This window comes from Cetorhinus maximus, chromosome 9 (genome assembly GCF_964194155.1).
Source record: "Cetorhinus maximus chromosome 9, sCetMax3.hap1.1, whole genome shotgun sequence".
Classification (NCBI taxonomy): Eukaryota; Metazoa; Chordata; class Chondrichthyes; order Lamniformes; family Cetorhinidae; genus Cetorhinus; species Cetorhinus maximus.
In genome coordinates this window covers 83765893-83789375 of record NC_135887.1, presented here as the reverse complement: position 1 = coordinate 83789375, position 23483 = coordinate 83765893, and the positions used below count along the sequence as shown (strand labels likewise).

General features: G+C 44.6%; 1 protein-coding gene across 1 annotated transcript in view; it reads right to left on the bottom strand.

Annotated features, from left to right (window-relative positions):
- The window catches only part of ptprja (protein tyrosine phosphatase receptor type Ja), a 196500-nt gene that overhangs the window by 136441 nt on the left and 36576 nt on the right, over positions 1-23483 (bottom strand). Inside the window, exons 3-4 of the mRNA XM_078548955.1 lie at positions 19975-20241; positions 3828-4088 (exon numbers count right to left, since the gene is read on the bottom strand). Coding sequence (XP_078405081.1) covers positions 3828-4088; positions 19975-20241 — 528 coding nt within the window. The remainder of the gene's footprint in view (positions 1-3827; positions 4089-19974; positions 20242-23483) is intronic.

The following is a 23483-nucleotide window of genomic DNA, read 5'->3' as shown; positions in this document are numbered from 1 at the left end:
TCCAACCCTCAGCAAATAGGGATGTGGAAGCAGAGTGGTAAAGTCGCTGTACTAGTAAACCAGCGGCCCAGGGCTAAAACGTGGGAACAAGGGTTCAAGTCCCACCACGGCAGCTGGTGGAATTTACATTTAATTTTCAAAATCTGGAATTAAAAGCTACTCTCAGTAACGGTGACCATGAAGCTATCGTAAATTGTTGTAAAATAAACATCTGGTTTACTAATGACCTTCAGGGAGGGAAATCTGCTGTCCTTACCCTGACCTACATGTGACTCCAGGCCCACAGCAATCTGGTTCACTCTCGACTGCCCTCTGAAATGGCCTAGCAGGACAATCAGTTGTTCTAACCATTACAAGGAAAAGTCCCACCAGATGAACCACAGCGGTTAAAGAAGGCAGCTCACCAGCAATCTTCTCAAGGGCATTCGGGGGTGGGCAGCAAATGCTGGCCTTGCCAGTGATGCTCGCTACCCATGCTCACTTCCCACGAGTGAATGTTTCAAAGAAAAACACATCTCAATCAGCAAATATGCCGACTAATGCACCACAGCCTTCTTTTTCCACAATTTTGTAGATTCCTTATTTCACTCCAGTACATAACAATTCCTCCACCACTATGCTGAGGGAGCTGACAAGAACGGGACAAATATAACTTGAAACCCTTTCCAGCAACTAACACAGATTGTAACTAGTGCAATCTCAATCTCCATTCTAGAAAATTGAGAGTCGAATAACATCGGTGAGCACAAATTTTCCAATTGATGTTTTCGTTCCGTTCATGGTTGTTGTTTTGTAGGACTGAGGAAGAAGAGACCCTCTCCAGTATTACCCATCCATCATGATCAAGGAAAACTCTTATTAAACCAGAGTCCATTTTGAGCCGCTTCCTTACCTGTTGTTAAAGAGACTGTGGCCGGATCTGCTGATGTCTCATCAGCTGCCAGTGTGAACACTCTGAACGTGTAATTGGTCCCAGGGTTCAGTTGTGCCACTGTTATAGGCTCATCAGCGACAGTGATATTTGAAGATGGAGCTCCAGTCGTCTCCACTCTGTATCTGTACTCAGGCTTATGGTCTGATGGAAGGACCCAACTCAGGGTAACTGAAGTGGTGTTGCGACTCACAAGGGTTAAGTTAGTCACAGCATTTGGTTCTGAAAATAGTAATGAAATGTTGAGAATAGCACCAACCTCACACTGCCTCCTGCTCCGCTCCAGTCGACGGTAAGTACAATGAATTCATATCATTCCAATTCCTGTCCACTATGCTGAATTGGCAATCACAACCACCTAATCTTCCTTGAGAAGACTCTTTAAAATGATGCAAACACGCTGAACCATCGTCAAATTCCCTGTGCACACTTCCCTCAGTACTAATTAATCATAACCCTCCATGGTACTCTACAAGCCAAAAATGGTCAACAAGTTGGCAGCTTGGTTAATTCTTGTCCAACTCAGATCTTGTATCTCATCTCGACAACTTGGATATGCTACTCTCTCAGTTGCCCAATATCTCAATCACTGAAGGTGCCAACACACAACAGTTTCCACACAAGAGCACATTTATCACATCCCATCTGTGCCATCTCAGTTTTGTGTTCGACTGCTGACATCATGGCAAAATTACGTGCCAAACATATTCAGTGTGCCAATGAATCAAATGGTACACTGCTGAGAAATCAACCAACCATTTCACCCACCAGCTTGTTAGACACCAAAATATGATCTCGTTTTCGCAAATACGGAACCGCTAATTACCTCTCACAGTACACCTTCTAATCTCGCAACAAATTCCATTAAACCAGCTACAGCAATCAGCAAAGTTACCAGCAATACCAATCTTGCATCTGCTAATAACCTTCTATGGAAACCTCTAGAAACATTCTAGCCACTGAGGGTTCTCAGTTCCTTTAGAGCAGACCATTTGTTGCTTGTATCCATCCACGCACACAGTCCATTGAGGTAAAGTTCCGCAGCAGTGACTGTGTGTCTCATTTACTTGTGAATTGGCTTTTAACTACAGCTTTAATCTTCACGTCGCCAGGGGCAATGGTAGTTACGGACATGGTGCACTTGGTCCCTGGTTCTAGGTTAGTTATTGGGCTGGAATTTACCCTTCAATAAAAGAGCCATTCCCATTAGAAGAACTCGACATAATGCTGAAGCTGTATCGAGTGTCATTCATGCCTGTAGGTTTCCTGAAGCTCAGAGAGATTGAACCGTTAGTAACGCTCATAACAACTCCAGCCTTGGAAGGAACCGAGACACGAAAGTTTCAAACAGAAAAACATGATACCGAGCTGATCATCTCAAAACCACGCGAACTGTGGATCATGGCCCAATGAACAATCATTCCCAATGGACAAAAAGATGAAAAAGCAATGTGCACACACTGGAGATAGAAGTGACCATGGGAGTAGGGAATTAAAATTTAATGTAAGAAAATACTCAAGCTTTTATTCTTTTGACTGTATCTATCAATCATCAATAGCTTTGAAAATTCTTGCAAAATGCTCTGCGCCTGGTTTAATGCCAAGACCTGATGTTTCTTGGTTTAACATAGGTGCTACGGCTTCGGAGCATACACGCTATCTTCATCAACAAACCAATCCTACACACATTTGTGACAGTTTTTTTCTCCCCCCCGTCACCTGCCAGTTATTGGGCCTATCTCCATTACGTTTCTTCACAGCAAAAACTGGCAAGCTGGAAACAAAAGCAGAAAATGCTGGAAAAACTCAGCAGGTCTAGCAGCATCTTTGGAGAGAGAAGCAGAGTTAACATTTCAAGTCTGTATGCCCCTTCTTCAGAGCTGAAGAGAAGTGGGGGCGGAGCGGGTGAAGCTGGATAGAAGGCCAGCAATAGGTGGGGACAAAGGAGAGGACATTCAACATCCTGAAAAAACACAGATACAACACTGCTCAGCAAAAGTTGGTCACTCTAAGAAAAACATATGAAGGTGGACATTGGCAACATTCGAAGTTCCTGTGATGGGCTACCAAGCCAATGCCAAGTTAGGGCATGGCATGGCATGGCAATGTCATCACTGGCCTAGTGCTCTGGGGACATGGGATCAAATCCCAACATAGCAGCTGACGGGATTTAAATTTGATTTAAAAATACGGAATTAAAAGCTAGCCCCAGTAACGACGACCATGAAGCAATTGTCCATTGTCATACAATAAACATCTGCTTCACGAAGACCTTTAGGGAAGGAAATCTGTTGTCCTTACCTGGTCTGGCCTACATGTGCCTCCAGACTCATAGCAATGAGGGTCACGTTTGACTGCCCTCTGAAGTGGCCTGTCGAGACACTCAGTTGCTCTAACCACTACAGGAAAATGTCCCACCAGAGGAACCGCAGCGGTTAAAGCAGGCAGCTCGCCAGCAATCTCCTCAAGGGCAATTAGGGATGCGCAACAAATGCTGGCCTTGCCAATGATGCTGGCTTCCCATGCTCACATTCCATGAATGAAGATTTAAAAGAAAAACACATCTCCATCAGTACATGTGCCAACTAATGCACTAACGTACTCTTTCCAGTTTTACTCTTAGTACGTATCAATTCTGCTGAGAGAGCTGACAAAAATGGAACAAATAACTTTAAACCCTTTCCAGCTACTAACACAGGTTGTATCTAGTGCAACGTCTAGGAAATTGACAGTCAAATTACATCGGTGAGCACAAATTTTCAACATGTTGTCATTCCATTCATGGTTATTGTTTTGTAGGACTGAGGAAGAAGAGACCCCCTTCAGTATTACCCATCCATCATGATCAAGGATAAACTCTTATTAAACCAAAGTCCACATTGAGTTGTTTCCTCACCTGTTGTTAAAGAGACTGTGGCCGGATCTGCTGATGTCTCATCAGCTGCCAGTGTGAACACTCTGAACGTGTAATTGGTCCCAGGGTTCAGTTGTGCCACTGTTATAGGCTCATCAGCAACAGTGATATTTGAAGATGGAGCTCCAGTCGTCTCCACTCTGTATCTGTACTCAGGCTTATGGTCTGATGGAAGGACCCAACTCAGAGTAACTGAAGTGGTGTTGCGATTCACAAGGGTTAAGTTAGTCACAGCATTTGGTTCTGAAAATAGTAATGAGATATTGAGAACAACATCGACCTCACACTCCCCCCTGCTCCGCTCCTGCTGAACAACATCGACCTCACACTGCCCCCTGCTCCGCTCCTGCTGAACAACATCGACCTCACACTGCCCCCTGCTCCGCTCCTGCTGATGATCCATGATATCTTCAGCAGAACCAATCCGTATCACACCAGTTCCTTTCCACTATCCTGGACTGGCAATCCCAACCATCTCATCAATGATCTAACTTCCTTCAGAAGATCCTTTAAAATGGCGCAAACATGCTGAGCCGTCCTGACAAGTTCCCCTGTGCACTCTTGCCTCAGTGCTAATTAATCATAATCGTCAACACTATTCCACAAACCAAAAAAGTGAACAAGTTGTCAGCTTGGTGAATTCATGTCCAACTCCAGTCTTGTCTCTCATTTTGACGCCTTTGATAGCTACTCTCTCTGTCGTCCAATAACTCAAGGTGCCAACATTTTGGTTCCACGCACAAGTTGATTCATCACTTCCCATCTTTACCATCCTAGTTTGGTGTTTGACTGCTGATATGATGGCAAAATTACGTGCAGTGTCTTCCGTGCCAAAAGTAATCAATGTGCCAATGGATTGAATGGTACACAGACGGGAAATCAACCAATTCTTTCACCACCGACTTACTAGTTATCACAATGTGATTCAATTATCGCACTTATGGAGCCACTAATTCGGTCTCCCAGTAAACCTTCCAACCCTCAACAAATAGGGATGTGGAAGCAGAGTGGTAAAGTCGCTGTACTAGTAAACCAGCGGCCCAGGGCTAAAACGTGGGAACAAGGGTTCAAGTCCCACCACGGCAGCTGGTGGAATTTACATTTAATTTTCAAAATCTGGAATTAAAAGCTACTCTCAGTAACGGTGACCATGAAGCTATCGTAAATTGTTGTAAAATAAACATCTGGTTTACTAATGACCTTCAGGGAGGGAAATCTGCTGTCCTTACCCTGACCTACATGTGACTCCAGGCCCACAGCAATCTGGTTCACTCTCGACTGCCCTCTGAAATGGCCTAGCAGGACAATCAGTTGTTCTAACCATTACAAGGATGAGGAAGTGCCAGAGCGGCACCGACAGAAGAGGCGGCAAAGCTCCAGGGCGTTGGAGGACGAGACACCCGTGCTCCAGAAAATTGGAGACAACAAGGAGACCAGCGCACCCCAACTTTCCCAACTTTGCCTGCAACCTGAGGAGGCCAGTGCACCACAGCCCCTGGAATCTGGGAGCAGTGAGGCAATCATTGCACCCCAGCTCCAGGAAGCCGGGAACAGCAACCCCCCAGAGGGGGTGAGTTTTGGAGAAGCTTCTCCAGCAAAGGTCATCTCAAAATCCGCTCACTACGTGAACCTCCAGATGCCACTGGAGCAGAACACGGCCAAGGAGATCTACCTCAGCCCATCCAAAGTGAAGGAATTTGAGCTCACTACGGGTATGAAGGAGCAGACTAAAGGTCTGGGACTCTCAGAGACAGTGGGTTTGGTAGGAGAATAAATGCTTTAAAATGGGTTTAAAGATTGTATCCATAAATGTGCGTAGCATTAAATCTACTACGCGATGTGTTGCGACCTTGGACTACCTAGCCAAGGTCAAAGCTGACCTGTTGTTTCTGCAGGAGTGTGCGATACCGCACCTCAGCTCCTACAGGCAATGGTCACGATGGTGGTCCCACGGGCCATCGATCTGGTCGGGCGGAAACGACTCTCGTTCCTCCGGCCTGGGTATTCTGCTGCGGGGAGGCAACTTCACCGTCTCCGAGGTCAAGGAGGTGGTGGGCGGGCGACTCCTGGTAGCAGACGTAATGTACAAGAACGCTCCACTCCGGTTAATTAACGTGTACGGCCCGGCACAAGGGGCTGAGCGGCTGGAGGTTTTTCAGCAGCTCCCACTGCTGCTGGCGACCTCCAGGCCGGTCATTCTGGGCGGGGACTTCAACTGCATCATCGATGCGGCTGGACGATCCGGCAGGGCCGGAAGCAGATTGGACGCTACGTCCAGATCCCTGATGGAAACAGTTAAGGATGCCAAGCTGCACGACGTCTTCAGCAACCCTGCAGACGGAGCGCAGCGTAGATACACCTGGTCGCGGCCAGACGGGTCCATTCGTTCCAGGATAGACTTCCTGTTTGTGTCCCGTGCATTCACAGTCAGATCCACCGACGTCAAGCCGGTGTTCTTCTCTGACCACTGCCTCCTACTGGCGGACTGCCACTTGGAGGAAGACCTGAGGGTGGGCAGGGGGGCATGGAAGCTAAATGTGCAACTGCTGACCCCAGAGAACATTGAGGAGCTCAAGAGGGATTACAAAGGTTGGAGAACCGTGAAACCCCTCTTTGAGTCCCTGACACACTGGTGGGAAGTGATCAAGGGAAGCATCAAGAGGTTTTTCATCCTCAAAGGCACCCAGAAAGCTAGAAAGGAACAGAGGGAAATGTCCCGACTCCAGGAAAAGATGCAGAATCTGCTCCGGCTGCAGTCGATGGGGGTCGATGTCAAGGAGGAGCTCCAAGAGGTGAAGGGCCAGCAAGCCTCGCACTTTGCCTCGGAGGCCTCCAAGATCATCTTCCGTTCCAGAGTCCGCTCCGTGGAGCAGGATGAGACGTGCTCACGTTTCTTCTTCCAAAAGGTACACAGAGAGCGCTCTGTGATCAGCAGCCTGAAGGAAGAAGACGGCTCAGTAAAGTCATCACGGTCCGACATTCTGAGGATCAGCAAATCCTTTTATGCCGGACTGTATGACGTGAAGCCCACGGACAGCACGGCCTCCCAGTCCTTCCTGTCCTCTATCACGGAGGTCCTAGACCACAGTACGCGGGAGAGCCTAGACAAACCGCTAACTCCTGACGAACTGACTAAGGCCCTCGAGTCCTTCGAGAAGAGTAAAACCCCCGGAAGCGACGGCCTGCCGGCGGAGTTGTATTCGGCTCTGTGGGACTTGATCGGCCCAGACCTGCTAGAAGTGTACGAGAGTATGCTCCTGGCCGGCAGCATGTCAGAATCCATGAGGAAAGGCATCATCACCCTCATCTACAAGCACAAGGGGGAAAGGGAGGAAATTAGAAATTGGCGACCCATTTCACTGTTGAATATGGACTATAAGATTCTGTCCAAGGTCATCGCCAACCGGGTCAAATCCGCTCTGGAATTGGTGATTCACCCTGACCAGACCTGCTCTGTGCCAGGCAGGAAGATCTCTGACAGCCTGGCGCTGCTCAGGGATACGATTGCCTACGTACAGGACAGGGGTGTGGATACCTGCCTCATCAGCTTGGATCAGGAGAAGGCCTTTGACAGAATATCGCACACCTACATGGGGGATGTGCTCTCCAAAATGGGCTTTGGGGAGGGAATTCGAAATTGGATCCAACTGCTCTACACTAACATCAGTAGCGCAGTCTCAATCAATGGGTGGGAAACAGATAGCTTTCCGATTAAATCTGGAGTCAGGCAGGGCTGCCCTCTCTCGCCTGTCCTTTTTGTGTGCTGCATAGAACCCTTTGCCGAGTCCATCAGGAAGGATCCGGGCATAAGAGGAGTGACGATCCCAGGCAGTGGAGGCACTCAGGTAAAAGCCTCCCTGTACATGGACGACGTCGCCGTCTTCTGCTCGGATCCGCTGTCGGTGCGCAGACTGATGCACGTCTGCGACCAGTTCGAACTGGCCTCGGGAGCCAAGGTAAATCGTGGGAAGAGCGAGGCCATGTTCTTTGGGAACTGGGCTGACCGATCCTTTGTCCCCTTCACTGTCAGGGCTGACGGCCTGAAGGTGCTGGGGATATGGTTCGGAGGGACCGGGGCATGCGTTAGAAACTGGAAGGAGCGAGTGGCTATGGTGAAAAGGAAACTGGGCATGTGGGAGCGACGCTCCCTCTCCATTGCGGGTAAGAACCTGGTCATCAGGTGTGAGGTACTCTCGCTGTTGCTGTACGTGGCGCAGGTCTGGCCCATTCCACACTCCTGCGCGATGGCGATCACTCGAGCCATCTTCCGCTTTATCTGGAGGTCGAAAATGGATCGTGTCTGCAGGGACGCGATGTACAAGCCTCTAGATAAAGGGGGAAAAAACGTGCCCAACATCGCCCTCATACTGATGGCCACCTTTGTGTGTGGCTGCATCAAGCGGTGCGTAGACCCTCAGTACGCAAACACCAAGTGTCACTACGTGCTGAGGTTCTACCTGTCCCCGGTGTTGCGAAGGATGGGTCTGGCCACGCTGCCGCGGAACGCTCCAAGTAGTTGGACCGTGCCGTACCACCTGTCCCTGGTGGAAAAATTTATGCAGAAAAACACCTTTGACCACAAGTCCATCAGGCAGTGGTCAGCACGTAACGTCCTAGAGGCCCTGAGGGATAAGGAGAGGGTGGACCCTGTGGGATGGTTCCCCGAGCAGACTGTCAAAGTCATTTGGCAGAATGCCTCATCGCCAGAACTTTCCAACAAGCACCAAGACGTAGCTTGGCTGGTGGTGAGAAAGGCCCTCCCCGTCAGATCCTTCCTACACGCCAGGAGTCTCACCCCCTCTGCACGATGCCCTCGAGGTGGCTGTGGTGGGGAAGAGACCGTTGTTCACCTCCTTGTGGATTGTGCCTTTGCAAAGAAAGTCTGGAGAGAGATGCAGTGGTTGCTGTCGAGGTTCATCCCGAGCAGTTCTGTGACACAGGACTCTGTGCTCTACGGGCTGTTCCCAGGGACACACACCGAGACAAACATCAACTGCAGCTGGAGGATCATCAACTCGGTGAAAGAGGCGCTTTGGTCTGCCCGAAACTTGTTGGTCTTCCAGCACAAAGAGTTGTCCCCGACCGATTGTTGCGGACTGGCACAATCCAAAGTCCAGGACTACGTGCTGAGGGACGCACTAAAGCTTGGGGCAGCTGCCGCAAAGGCGCAATGGGGAAGGGTCGCTGTCTAAGACCTTTCTACCACAGCGCACCGAGAGACTGGGAACTGTTTAGAGCCCCTCGGGCTGTACAGATCAAAATGAAAGGCTGTAAATGACTGTAATATTGTTTGTACTGATGCACCTGGTGATACATTTTGTAAAAGTTTAACCTGGATTGTACCCTTGTAATGTTGTTTTTGAAATGGTTTTGAATGTGATTGAAGATTTTTATGAATAAAGTATATTTTTACAAAAAAAAAAAAAAAAAAATTACAAGGAAAAGTCCCACCAGATGAACCACAGCGGTTAAAGAAGGCAGCTCACCAGCAATCTTCTCAAGGGCATTCGGGGGTGGGCAGCAAATGCTGGCCTTGCCAGTGATGCTCGCTACCCATGCTCACTTCCCACGAGTGAATGTTTCAAAGAAAAACACATCTCAATCAGCAAATATGCCGACTAATGCACCACAGCCTTCTTTTTCCACAATTTTGTAGATTCCTTATTTCACTCCAGTACATAACAATTCCTCCACCACTATGCTGAGGGAGCTGACAAGAACGGGACAAATATAACTTGAAACCCTTTCCAGCAACTAACACAGATTGTAACTAGTGCAATCTCAATCTCCATTCTAGAAAATTGAGAGTCGAATAACATCGGTGAGCACAAATTTTCCAATTGATGTTTTCGTTCCGTTCATGGTTGTTGTTTTGTAGGACTGAGGAAGAAGAGACCCTCTCCAGTATTACCCATCCATCATGATCAAGGAAAACTCTTATTAAACCAGAGTCCATTTTGAGCCGCTTCCTTACCTGTTGTTAAAGAGACTGTGGCCGGATCTGCTGATGTCTCATCAGCTGCCAGTGTGAACACTCTGAACGTGTAATTGGTCCCAGGGTTCAGTTGTGCCACTGTTATAGGCTCATCAGCGACAGTGATATTTGAAGATGGAGCTCCAGTCGTCTCCACTCTGTATCTGTACTCAGGCTTATGGTCTGATGGAAGGACCCAACTCAGGGTAACTGAAGTGGTGTTGCGACTCACAAGGGTTAAGTTAGTCACAGCATTTGGTTCTGAAAATAGTAATGAAATGTTGAGAATAGCACCAACCTCACACTGCCTCCTGCTCCGCTCCAGTCGACGGTAAGTACAATGAATCCATATCATTCCAATTCCTGTCCACTATGCTGAATTGGCAATCACAACCACCTAATCTTCCTTGAGAAGACTCTTTAAAATGATGCAAACACGCTGAACCATCGTCAAATTCCCTGTGCACACTTCCCTCAGTACTAATTAATCATAACCCTCCATGGTACTCTACAAGCCAAAAATGGTCAACAAGTTGGCAGCTTGGTTAATTCTTGTCCAACTCAGATCTTGTATCTCATCTCGACAACTTGGATATGCTACTCTCTCAGTTGCCCAATATCTCAATCACTGAAGGTGCCAACACACAACAGTTTCCACACAAGAGCACATTTATCACATCCCATCTGTGCCATCTCAGTTTTGTGTTCGACTGCTGACATCATGGCAAAATTACGTGCCAAACATATTCAGTGTGCCAATGAATCAAATGGTACACTGCTGAGAAATCAACCAACCATTTCACCCACCAGCTTGTTAGACACCAAAATATGATCTCGTTTTCGCAAATACGGAACCGCTAATTACCTCTCACAGTACACCTTCTAATCTCGCAACAAATTCCATTAAACCAGCTACAGCAATCAGCAAAGTTACCAGCAATACCAATCTTGCATCTGCTAATAACCTTCTATGGAAACCTCTAGAAACATTCTAGCCACTGAGGGTTCTCAGTTCCTTTAGAGCAGACTATTTGTTGCTTGTATCCATCCACGCACACAGTCCATTGAGGTAAAGTTCCGCAGCAGTGACTGTGTGTCTCATTTACTTGTGAATTGGCTTTTAACTACAGCTTTAATCTTCACGTCGCCAGGGGCAATGGTAGTTACGGACATGGTGCACTTGGTCCCTGGTTCTAGGTTAGTTATTGGGCTGGAATTTACCCTTCAATAAAAGAGCCATTCCCATTAGAAGAACTCGACATAATGCTGAAGCTGTATCGAGTGTCATTCATGCCTGTAGGTTTCCTGAAGCTCAGAGAGATTGAACCGTTAGTAACGCTCATAACAACTCCAGCCTTGGAAGGAACCGAGACACGAAAGTTTCAAACAGAAAAACATGATACCGAGCTGATCATCTCAAAACCACGCGAACTGTGGATCATGGCCCAATGAACAATCATTCCCAATGGACAAAAAGATGAAAAAGCAATGTGCACACACTGGAGATAGAAGTGACCATGGGAGTAGGGAATTAAAATTTAATGTAAGAAAATACTCAAGCTTTTATTCTTTTGACTGTATCTATCAATCATCAATAGCTTTGAAAATTCTTGCAAAATGTTCTGCGCCTGGTTTAATGCCAAGACCTGATGTTTCTTGGTTTAACATAGGTGCTACGGTTCAGTTGTGCCACTGTTATAGGCTCATCAGCGACAGTGATATTTGAAGATGGAGCTCCAGTCGTCTCCACTCTGTATCTGTACTCAGGCTTATGGTCTGATGGAAGGACCCAACTCAGGGTAACTGAAGTGGTGTTGCGATTCACAAGGGTTAAGTTAGTCACAGCATTTGGTTCTGAAAATAGTAATGAAATGTTGAGAATAGCACCAACCTCACACTGCCTCCTGCTCCGCTCCAGTCGACGGTAAGTACAATGAATCCATATCATTCCAATTCCTGTTCACTATGCTGAACTGGCAATCACAACCACCTAATCTTCCTTGAGAAGACTCTTTAAAATGATGCAAACACGCTGAACCATCGTCAAATTCCCTGTGCACACTTCCCTCAGTACTAATTAATCACAAACCTCCATGGTACTCCACAAGCCAAAAACAGTGAACAAGTTGACAGCTTGGTTAATTCTCGTCCAACTCAGATCTTGTATCTCATCTCGACAACTTGGATATGCTCCTCTCTCAGTTGCTAAATAACTCAATCACTGAAGATGCCAACAATGTTGGTTCCAGGCAAAAGTATACTGATCACATCCAATTTACACCTCCTGTAATTTTTGTTTGACTGCTGACATCATGGCAAAATTACGTGCTCTGTCTTCCATGCAAAAAGGAATCAACATGCTAATGGGTCGAATTGCCAATTGGCGAGAAATCAACCAACCTCTTCACCACCTTTTAGTTACCATAGTATCATGTATTTGTCACAATTATGGAGCTACTAATTGTGTTTACAGCACACCTTCCAATCCCGCAACAAATGAAGTGATGGTGGCATATTGGTGAATTCATTGCGATTCACTAGGATTACGCTGGTCACAGGATTTGGTTCTGCAAATATTAATTAGGCGTTTAGAATAGCATCAACCTCACATTGCCTCCTTCTCCACTTATGTCGATGATCCATGATAACCTGTTCAGGGTCTATTCATGTCATCCCAATTCCTTCCACAATCTTGAACTGGCTATTACAGCCATTAGAGCAGTGACTTAGCGATGGATATATAATGTTTAATCAAAATCAGTTCAAATGATGCAAACATTTTGATTTTTGAACCATCTGATCAATTTCCCTTGTGCATTCTTACCCATGTACTAATCAATCCTAGACTTCAACTGTACTCTCTTAGACAAAAATAAGTGAATCTAGCATGTGCTTGGCCAATTGTTCCCTTGAATATTGACTCAGTCTTCTCCAGAAACTCAAAGATCAGGTCTCACTTGAACTACTAAGACTTCATTAGATCTGCAATTGTCTATAGATTTCCAATACTTGCTGTGCAATGTAAACGTCGGACTGTTCAGGGCAGGACGCTCTCAACCCAGAAGAACATCATTGAAAGCAATGAAGTAGTAGCAGTAAAATTAAGTTTTCCCGGTTGAACATCAGTGCATCATTCCAATAAACCAACAGGTAATCAATCCAACACAGATTCCTTCTCATATTTTTGATTCCTCATTGCCAGTGGACATCTCCCTGAACAACACTGTTCCCTTTGAACTGAGCCCTTGCACTGGGAAAGCTTAATCTGGAATGCGTAGTTACAGGTTTCAAATTCTGTTTGATACATTCTTAAGCACCAATTAATGAATGGAGGCTTCCTTCCTTTTAGCTATCCAGCAAGGCAATTGAAGCACTCACATCAAGCTTGCAGCCAGATGTGCCACCGTTTCCAAATTGTTGGAAAAGATCTCACGAACAGTTTATATGTTCTCTGTTTCCAGTGCAACATATTGAGCATCCATCTAGTTTTACATTTCTTCTTCATGTTACGACTAGGTGAGAAGGGATGAAGTGGCTCCCCTCTATTCAACCTCCTCATTTGGTCATAACAAAGGTTTAAATTTCTTTTTCATAAGGGTATGTCTTTTCAAATCAGAATGTATTTATCTATATAAGCAGTGAGCAATAAGGAGCCAACCAAACAAGATTTCCTTAAGTTCAATGAAGAGCAAATTTATTCACCACGAAACCCGAGAAAAAAAATCAAAACGTGCCAGCAAGCATTCGCCCCTTATGCAGCAATTCGGGCCCACACACACACAAACACAAATAAAGGGACTTAGAGTCGAATAAAAAAAAGATAAAAGCAGACACAGCTAAGTGTCCTTTGATTGTCCTTGAAGCGTAGACTTTTAACATTGCAGCCGATTTAGGTTAGCTGGTTTTTTTGGATGTGGTCAGATGTAGAAGATGTTGCAATTATTATGAGATCTCAGTTCTCTGGCAGGTTTCTGGTAGTTAGCTTCTTGAACTGGGTGACACACACTTATTCCAAAGGGGAGAGAGTCCAGCTTTCAGCCTGTTTCCTCTTCAGAAAACTTTCTTGCAATCTCTCTGCAGTGGCTGCACCTTGGCCTTGAAATACTTCACCCATTGTGTATTTCCAAGGGACTTTGGGTGGGTCTGTCTGTGGCAGCCATTGTTTCAACATCCAGCACTTTACATTTTAATGCCTCTTCCTTAGACAGTTCCAAGTTTTGATGCGTGGCTAGATAATAGGAATTGTCTCTATCTTCACACTCCTCCCCTACCATCCTCCCTCCCCCAAAGGGTTCACCTTGGAATGTGGCCTTGCATTTTTAAGTAGTTTGGCTCTGTCTCAGTTCAAATTGCAAAGTTTGAATTGTAATTCCACATCAGAACTTTCCAGAGTTGGTCAACTGTGAATACTAGACGTCAGGTGACTTGTAGTAGCCACCTTTAGCCAATGTCTTTTTGTGTTTTTATAAAGTCTTTTTTAAACAGTTCAGTACATGTTTGGTTGGCCAATGATATTAGAGATTTATCACTCATGCACAAGTCACATGAGCGTGACGTACATTAGTGAACTTCAGAGTCTGTACTGAAAGAAGGAATTTCTACTGTTACCACCCTTACTGTACTTGGACTCTTCATGAGGTGTGCTGTCCCATTTTAGTTACTGATGTAGTTCTGTGTTTCACAAATACATTTAGAGGTGTTGCGCATTACATTAATCCTGCATCAGTATTACTACATGACTTTTACTACAGTGTTAGCCAATCCATATTTCCTCCTAGAAATAACATTGCTCCCTTTGATAACAGTCATGTCACTGTGTTTCAATTTCTTCATTGCATTAATAAATGGCAAATTCGGTAACTTCCACAGTTAAATCAAAAATGAGAAACAGACTGGCTCTCCTCTTCATGAAGTGACAGATCCTGAACAATAATGCCAAAGAAGATCCTAAGGGTCTTTTGTTGAACTTTGGTGCACCTAGTGCACGTTGAGGAAAAAGATGCTGTACATTCCAACTGTGAGTTGCCTTGGTGCCCTATGAAATGAGTGTGGCAGTTACTGATTGCAATAATTTTGCCCTCCATTAAGAACGATGAAAAAGAAATAGTGGGCATCAGGCTACTTCCACCTATCTTGGAAATATACCCAACAGATGCTCTCGAAAAATAAGGGCTCGGTCCATTTTGCATTCAATTGCTTCGATTACAAACACTCATATTTTACAATTAGCTTGTTCAATCCAGTTCTTCCACACAATGAGCATGAACAAAATTCAGTGTGGAATGAGATGGGATGGTTTCTCAAGACTTGAATTAAATGTAAACAACAACTCAGTTTGGAAAATGGGCCATCGTGCTTAACCCTAGAACTTAATAACCAATGTTGAAGCTTTTCGAACATCTGTACAGGGGCGATCAATGGAACATGCTCATGTAACATGAAAACATAATTTGACAGGGTCACTGGGATTCTGACATTCCAGTACAGTAGATGTAAGGCCGAGATAACTCTGCTCTATTTCTTAAGAATGCTCTTATTTAGAACATAATTTTTTAGTATTACACTAATATTAAATGTACAGTTTTAGTATTACACTTGCAATTATACAGGTTAGAGATTGAAGAGTTGAAAGTGAGGGAGGGAATATTGACTGGAAAAGGTTACACAGCTCAGGAGCACCAAGGTCATAAGGCAATCTGAATGAGGATTTTGGTATTTATGAAAATGAAAAACAGGCCATTTCAGGAATAGGTGGCTGCACTGAACTCTGTCATGTGACTTGCAAGTTGAAATCTACATTATTTTGTCCAGTAGTATCCCCAACTGCTGTCTGGCCAAGTGCCAATTCCTGCAATCACATGTTGATAAAAGTGTTTGGAGGATCAAACTATTCCATTCAATTACAAGAGCCCTTCAGCTCTATATGGTACCTGTTTGGTTAGCAGCTTATATTACTGAATTACGTCGCTGAACCAGCACCCATAAGCAATTAATACCAATAGATTCAAAATGTTCCTTCTATATCTTGGCAAAATTGCAAGCAGAGTCGTCTGAACTTTAAAAGTGAGTCACAGCATAACAAGGTTCTTTCCCCTACCTCTGCAGTCAAGGACATCAAGTGGTGAAACAGCGGAGTCACAAGGGCCATAATATTTTGAGCCTTAATATTTTGGTTTTAACATTAGGTGGATAATAACAGAAAGTGATTGGTAGATTGGAAGGGTGGTGCAGCACACTGTGGGAGTGCAGAGTAACTCTGAACCAAACTAATATACAGTTTGCAAAATATCCAATAATAAAACAGGAAAGTCATTCCATAAGCTGAAAATTTCATACCAAGTGAATATGGATTGAACTCAACAAGGTTTCATTTGGAGTTGGCACATGATTTGCACATACAAAACAACCTAATCAGGGCAGAATCAAATCGAGCAAAATAATGTGGAATATTAAGTGTCAGTGAGTTGCATTGATACTACCTTATTTTCAACTTTCTTTTATGCTAGTTCAGCCTTTGGGGGAGGTGGTGGTGTAGTGGTATTGTCACTGGACTGGTAAGCCAGAGACAATACACTACTCTGGCAGATGGTGGAATTTGAATAAAAATAAAAATCTGGAATTAAAAGTCTGATGATGACCATGAAACTATTGTCAATTGTAGTAAAAACCCATCGAGTTCACTAATGTCCTTTAGGGAAGGAAATCTGCCGTCCTCACCTGGTCTGGCCTACATGTGACTCCAGATCCAAAATAATGTCGTTGACTCTTAAATGCCCTCTGAAATGGCCTAGCAAGCCACTTGTGTATCAAACTACTACAAATTCAATAAAAAAAATGAAACCTGACAGACCACACAGCATCGACCTAGGAACAGGAAACGACAACAACAAACCCAGCCCTGTCAACCCTGCAAAGTCCTCCTTACTAACATCTGGGGCTTGTGCTAAAATTGGGAGAGCTGTCTCACAGACTAGTCAAGCAACAGCCTGACATAGTCATACTCACAGAATCATACCTTACAGATAATGTCCCAGACATCACCATCACCATCCTGGGTATGCCCTATCCCCCCATCGGCAGGACAGGCCCAGCAGAGGTGGCGGCATAGTGGTATACAGGCGGAAGGGAGTCCTCAACATTGACTCCGGCCCCCAGAAAGTCCCTTGGCATCAGGTCAAACAGAGGCTGATTGCCACGCACCGCCCTCCCTCAGCTGATGAATCAGTACTCCTCCATGTTGAACACCACTTGGAAGATGCACTGAGGTTGGCAAAGGCACAGAGTGTAATCCGGGTGGGGGACTTCACTGTCCATCATCAAGAGTGGCTCGATTGCACCACCACAGACCAAGCTGGCAGAGTCCTAAAGGGCATAGCTGCTGGACTGGATCTGCAGCAGGTGGTGAGGGAACTAACAAGAAGAAAAAACATACTTGACCTCATCCTGCCGCAGATGCATCTGTCCATGACAGTATCGGTAGGAGTAACCACGGCACAATCCTTTTGGAGACAAAGTCCCGTCTTCACATCGAGGGTACCCTCCATCGTGTTATGTGGCACTACTGCCGTGCTAAGTGGGATAGGTTTCGAACAGATCTAGCAATTCAAGACTGGGCAACCATGAGGCGCTTTGGGCCATCAGCAGTAGCAGAATTGTATGCAACCACCATCTTTAACCTCATAGCCCGGCATATCCCTCATCCTGCCATTACAACCAACCGGGGGTCAACTCTGCATCAATAAAGACTGCAGGAGGGCATGTCAGGAGCAGCACCAGACATACCTAAATATGAGGTATCAACCTGGTGAAGCTGCAACACAGGATTACTTGCCTACCATAAAGCATAAGCAGCAAGTGATAGGCAGAGCTAAGTGATTCCACAACCAACTGGTCAGATCTAAGCTCTGCAGTCCTGCCACATCCCACCATGAATGGTGGTGGACAATTAAACAACTCCCTGGAGGAGGCGGCTCCACAAATATCTCCATCCTCAATGATGGAGGAGCCCAACACATCAGTGCAAAAGATAAGGCTGAAGCATTCGCAACAATCTTCAGCCAGAAATGCCGAGTGGATGATCCATCGGCCTCCTCCAGATGTCCCCAATATCACAGATGCCAGTCTTCAGCCAGTTCAATTCACTCCACATGATATCAAGAAATGGCTAAAGGCACTGGATGCTGCAAAGACTATGGGCCTTGACAATATTCTGGCAATAGTGCTGAAGACTTTTACTCCAGAACTTGCCACGCCCCTAACCAAGCTGTTCCAGCACAGCTACAACACTGGCGTCTACCCGGCAATGAGGAAAATTGTCCAGGTATGTCCTGTACACAAAAAGCAGGACAAATCCAACCCAGCCAATTATCGTCCCATCAGTCTACCCTCGATCATCAGTAATGCGTCAGAAGGGGCCATCAACACTGCTATCAAGCGGCACTTGCTCAGCAATAACCTGCTCACTCACACTCAGTTTGGGTTCCACCAGGGTCACTCAGCTCCTGACCTCATTACACCCTTGGTTCAAACGTGGGCCAAAGAGCTGAACTCCAAAGGTGAGGTGAGATTGACTGCTTTTGACATCAAAGCAACATTTGACTGAGTGTGGCATCAAGCAGCCCGAGCAAAACTGGAGTCAATGGGAATCAGGGGGAAAACTCTCCTCTGGTTGGAGTCATACCTAGCACAAAAGAAGATAGTTGTGGTTGTTGGAGGTCAGTCATCTCAGTTCCAGGGCATCACTGCAGGAGTTCCTCACGGTGGTGTCCTAGGTTCAACCAGCTTCAGCTGCTTCATCAATGACTTTCCTTCAATCACAAGGTCAGAAGTGTGGATGTTCACTGATGAATTCAAAATGTTCAGCACCATTTGAGACTCCTCAGATACTGAAACAGTCCATGTTCAAATGCAGCAAGACCTGGACAATATCTAGGCTTGGGCTGACAAGTGGCAAGTAACATTCGCGCCACACAAGTGCCAGGCAATGACCATCTCCAACAAAAGAGAATCTAACTGTCGCCCCTCGGCATTCAATGGCATTACCATTGCTGAATTCCCCACTATCAACCAGAACCTGAATTGGTCTAGCCATATAAATACTGTGGCTACAAGGGTAGGTCAGGGGCTAGGAATCATGTGGCGTGTAACTCACCTCCTGACTCCCCAAAGCCTGTCCACCATCTACTAGTCACAAGTCAGGAGTCTGATGAAATACTCTCCGCTTGGCTGGATGATTGTAGCTCCAGAAACATTCAAGAAGTTGGATACTATCCAGGGCAAAGCAGCCCGTTTGACTGGCACCCCTTCCACAAACATTCACTCCCTCCACCACTGACGAACAGTGGCATCAGTGTGCACCATCCACAAGATGCACTGCTGAAACTCACCAAGGCTCCTTAGGCAGCACCTTCCAAACCCACAACCACTACCATCTAGGAGGACAAGGGCAGCAGATGAATGGGAACAGTACCAGCTGGAAGTTCCCCTCCAAGTCACTCACCACCCTGACTTGGAAATATATCGCTGTTCCTTCACTGTCGCTGGGTCAAAATCCTGGAACTCCCTAACAGCACTGTGGGTGTACCTACACCACATTGACTGTAGCGGTTCAAGAGGTCGGCTCACCGCCACCTTCTCAAGCGCAATTAGGGACGGGCAATAAATGCTGCCCACATCCTGTAAAATGAAATAAAAAATAGTCCCCACCCACGGGTCACAGAGATGAGTTTTCACTGACGGGGTTGGTGGGAGGTGGTGCTCGTCACATTACAGGCGCACACAAACCCGTGGTCAAATGAATCCAGCATTAATCATCTGAACAGCAGTCAACAGAAGTCCACTGCTGCAAAAGTCAATTAGTTTAAATAAACTTAAAAGTGCAATTTAAGTTGTAGTTTCCGGTCTCATTTGGAAATAATTTTTTCCCCTTATTTTGTATATGCCCCACCCAGGCACTTTGAGGGCCAATGACTTAATCTAGTCACAAACTCATTACATTTGATTACACTAATATATGGAATATTTTACATTCAGGCTTATGCTCATGAATTTGCATGAAAAATTGGTTATAGTTTCACCAAGACAAACTAGTGCAATGTTAGAAGCATAGTAGGAAAATTATTCCCAATGGAAACTCAAGGCCACTGTTTTACTTACTTGTAAATACAGTTGTAACCACAGGCTCACTCTTTGTCTCATTATCAATAACAGTCGTTACAGTGATAGTGTAATTGGTTCCAGAAAGTAAGCCAATTATTGTGGTGAAGTTTACCACTTCTAATTTGGAATTATTTTGAGTAGAAGAATGATACGTAATGCTGAAGTTATACTGGGTGCCATTCATGTCTGCAGGTCTGTCCCAGCTCAGAGAGATGGATGAATTGGTAATGTTCGTCACCATGATATCTCCAGGCTTGGCAAGAGCTGTTCAAAACAAAATTTAGAATGTTATACAAATCAATAAACCCATAGCATTCCATTCCCCTCTTGCTAGCCTTCTAATTTCCACCCTATACAAATTGCAACTGATTCAAAACTATGATCCACATCTGTTGTCCACTGGGTTCCACTCACCTTATCATCATTCAGTCTCTGTCCATCAAGCCACTGAATTCAAATCAAATCTTCATTGTCATTTACAAATCCATCAATGACTTCATGTAATTCTACACATGGAACCTCTTCCATTATGCTCCTTTCATCCACCAGTTTTGACCTTCTATGCATTCCCACTTCACTTTACTATGCTCCGATATGCCTTGATAAAAGCTCACTACTTTACTATCATTACCTCCACTCATTAAAAACAATTTAAAGTCTTTTTTTTGTGTGTTTTTGGTAATGCTTCCTAACTTCCATCTCTAATCTGTGCCTTCCTTTTCCGATGAAGTACAATTGAATTTTTTCTATGTTAAAGCTGCTACATAAATTGAGGTCTTTGTACATGACAGAATTTTGAAAGGAACCATGTGCATTTGAAGAATAATGAGATTAGTCAGACACAATTGTGACCTAGTCTTCCCTCTCTATTCTATCTACTTTTCTTTTGGACAGCTTTCTGTCAGAGATGTAGCCGAGGATGAGATTTTACAGCTGTATAATTAAGTCACTGAACTCCAAGCACATTTATTGAACTTTAATACAGAAGCCAATATAGGCAACAAGTACAGGGGAGATGGGGATTTCTGCAAGTTAGCATCCAGGCAGAGTCTTTTGTGTGCTCAACTTTATCAAGGGTGCAAAATGGGAGGCTAGCCAGGAGAACATTGGATTGGCCCAATTTTCCTTCCTTTCCGTACAGAGTGGAATGTGCCAACCATCATAGGGCTCAGTCTTGCCATACATTTTCCTGGTTTTCTGCCTTCGATTTGATTGACAGTCAGTACAGAAGCCCTGTATAGAATAGATAGTAAGCCGTCTCTGGCCGTGAGGGGACGGTTGAAAGGACAGCTGATTGGGAATGCTTAGGTTGTCTGTGCACTCCTGCTTCTTCCCACTGCACTCAATTAGAGCCATTTGAAACTTCCTTTCTCTTGTCAATGTAGAAGCTGTTTGGAGGATTTACAAAGCTTTATGGGTAACACTGGATTGAATGGTGAACTAATGTGTTAACTAAACCTTCAGTAGGAAGAGTGAAAATTTTGAGATTGACATTCTTCACAATTGTTCCACTTCCAACAATTGCACCAAACCCAATTAGCTTGTGGTGAACAAGGGTAACGATGCAAAGCTATTTCACAAATATAAGCTGTTGTAGATCCAGCAGGTGTCAGTAAATCCTTTGCAGGTACCAGGGTACTTATGTCTCAAGGTGGCACTAATAGCTCTTGCAGGCCTCAGTGTTTCACAGCAGAATTTCAAAGTATGCTAAACATAGCTTCATTCATCATAACATATTTAGATTTTGAATGTTTTGAAGCTTAGTGCATAGTGAAATATTTAAATTGAAAGTCATGAACAAATTGAACAGAACAAAGAACCAGAATTCAAACACCCAAATCTTTCAAGAACCCTGAATTCTCCAGATTTACATTCTATTTTTCATTTCCCCCTACCCTGCCCATTTCCTTCCTTTGATCAATCTCTAATTACTTGTCATCCTCTGGAATCAACTTCACTGATTCGTGGGTCAATTATTTTCACCCTTTTACCGCTTTTGGATCACTCTGAACCCTATGGAAACTACTGGATCAATTTACACTCCTCCCTCAAATTCTTGGACTGTTTCACTCCTCTGCTTGCGACCAAATTTACTGCTGAGGCTAGGTAAATTGAAAAACTTAAATGATAGCAATTACAAGGGTTTGAAGACAGAGTTGGCTAAGTGGACTAGGAAAATAGGTTAAAAGGTAAGTTGGTAGGTATGCAGAGGCATACGTTTAAGAAGATATTTCATACTCCCAACAAAGATATATTCCATTAAGGAAAAAATACTCTACCAGAAGGATGCACCATCCGTGGCTAAGTAAGGAAGCTAAGGATAGTATCAAATTGAAAGCAAAGCCATACAATGCTGTGAAGATTAGTGGTAGGGAGGAAAGTTTTAGAAACCAATGAAGGATGACCAAAAAATGAGGGAGAAATTGGAGCACGAGAGAAAACTGGCAAGAAATACAAAACCAGACATTAAAAGCTTCACCAAGATTATAAAAAGGAAAAGAGTAGCTAAAGTAAGCATAGGTCCCTAAGAGAGTGAATTAAAATGGGGAATTAATATTGGGAAAAGAGCAAATGGCAGAGGCTTTGAACATGTTATTTTGCATTCATCTTCACAGTAGAAAGATGAAACGCATCCCAAAAATAGTTGAAAATCAAGAGACAAAGGGAGGAAGGAATTTAGAACAATTACTATCACTAGAAAAAAAGTAATGGGAATACTAATGGAACTTAAGGCTGACAAGTCCTCTGATAGCCTGCATCCTCGGGTCTTAAAAGTGGCTGCAGACATAGTGGATATATTTGTTGTAACCTTCCAAAATTCTCTACCTTCTGGAAAGCTCCCAGTGGACTGGAAGAGACAGAAAGCAGGAAACTATAGGCTAGTTAGCTGAACATTTGACATTGGGAAAATGCTAAGATCCATTATTAAAGAGGTTGTTGCAGGACATTTAAAAAATCATAATACCATCAGGCAGAGTCAACATGGTTTTGTGAAAGGGAAATCAGGCTTGACAAATTTATTAGAGGTTTTTTGAGGATGTAACAAATGGGGTGGATAGAGGGAACCAATAGCTGTAGTGTATTTAGATTTTCAAAAGGCATTCGATAAGGTGCCACATAAAAGGTAACAAGATATGGTTTGGGGGTGATGTATTAGCATGAATAGAGGACTGGCTAACGAAGAGGAAATAGAAAGTTGGGATACGTGGGGTCTTTTTCAAGTTGGCAAACTGTTAACTAGTGGAGTGCCACAGGGATCAATACTGGGGCCTCAACTATTTATGATCTATAGCAATGATTTGGATGCAGAGACTGACTGTACCGTAGCCAAGTTTGCTGAAGATAGGTAGGAAAACAAGTTGTGAAGGGGATACAATATGTCTGCAAAGGGGTGTCAATAGGTCAATGAGTGGGAAAAAATATGGCAAATGGAGCATAATGTGGGAAACGTGAGGTTGTCCACTTTGGCAGGAAGATTATTTAAATGGAAAGAAACTGCAGAATGT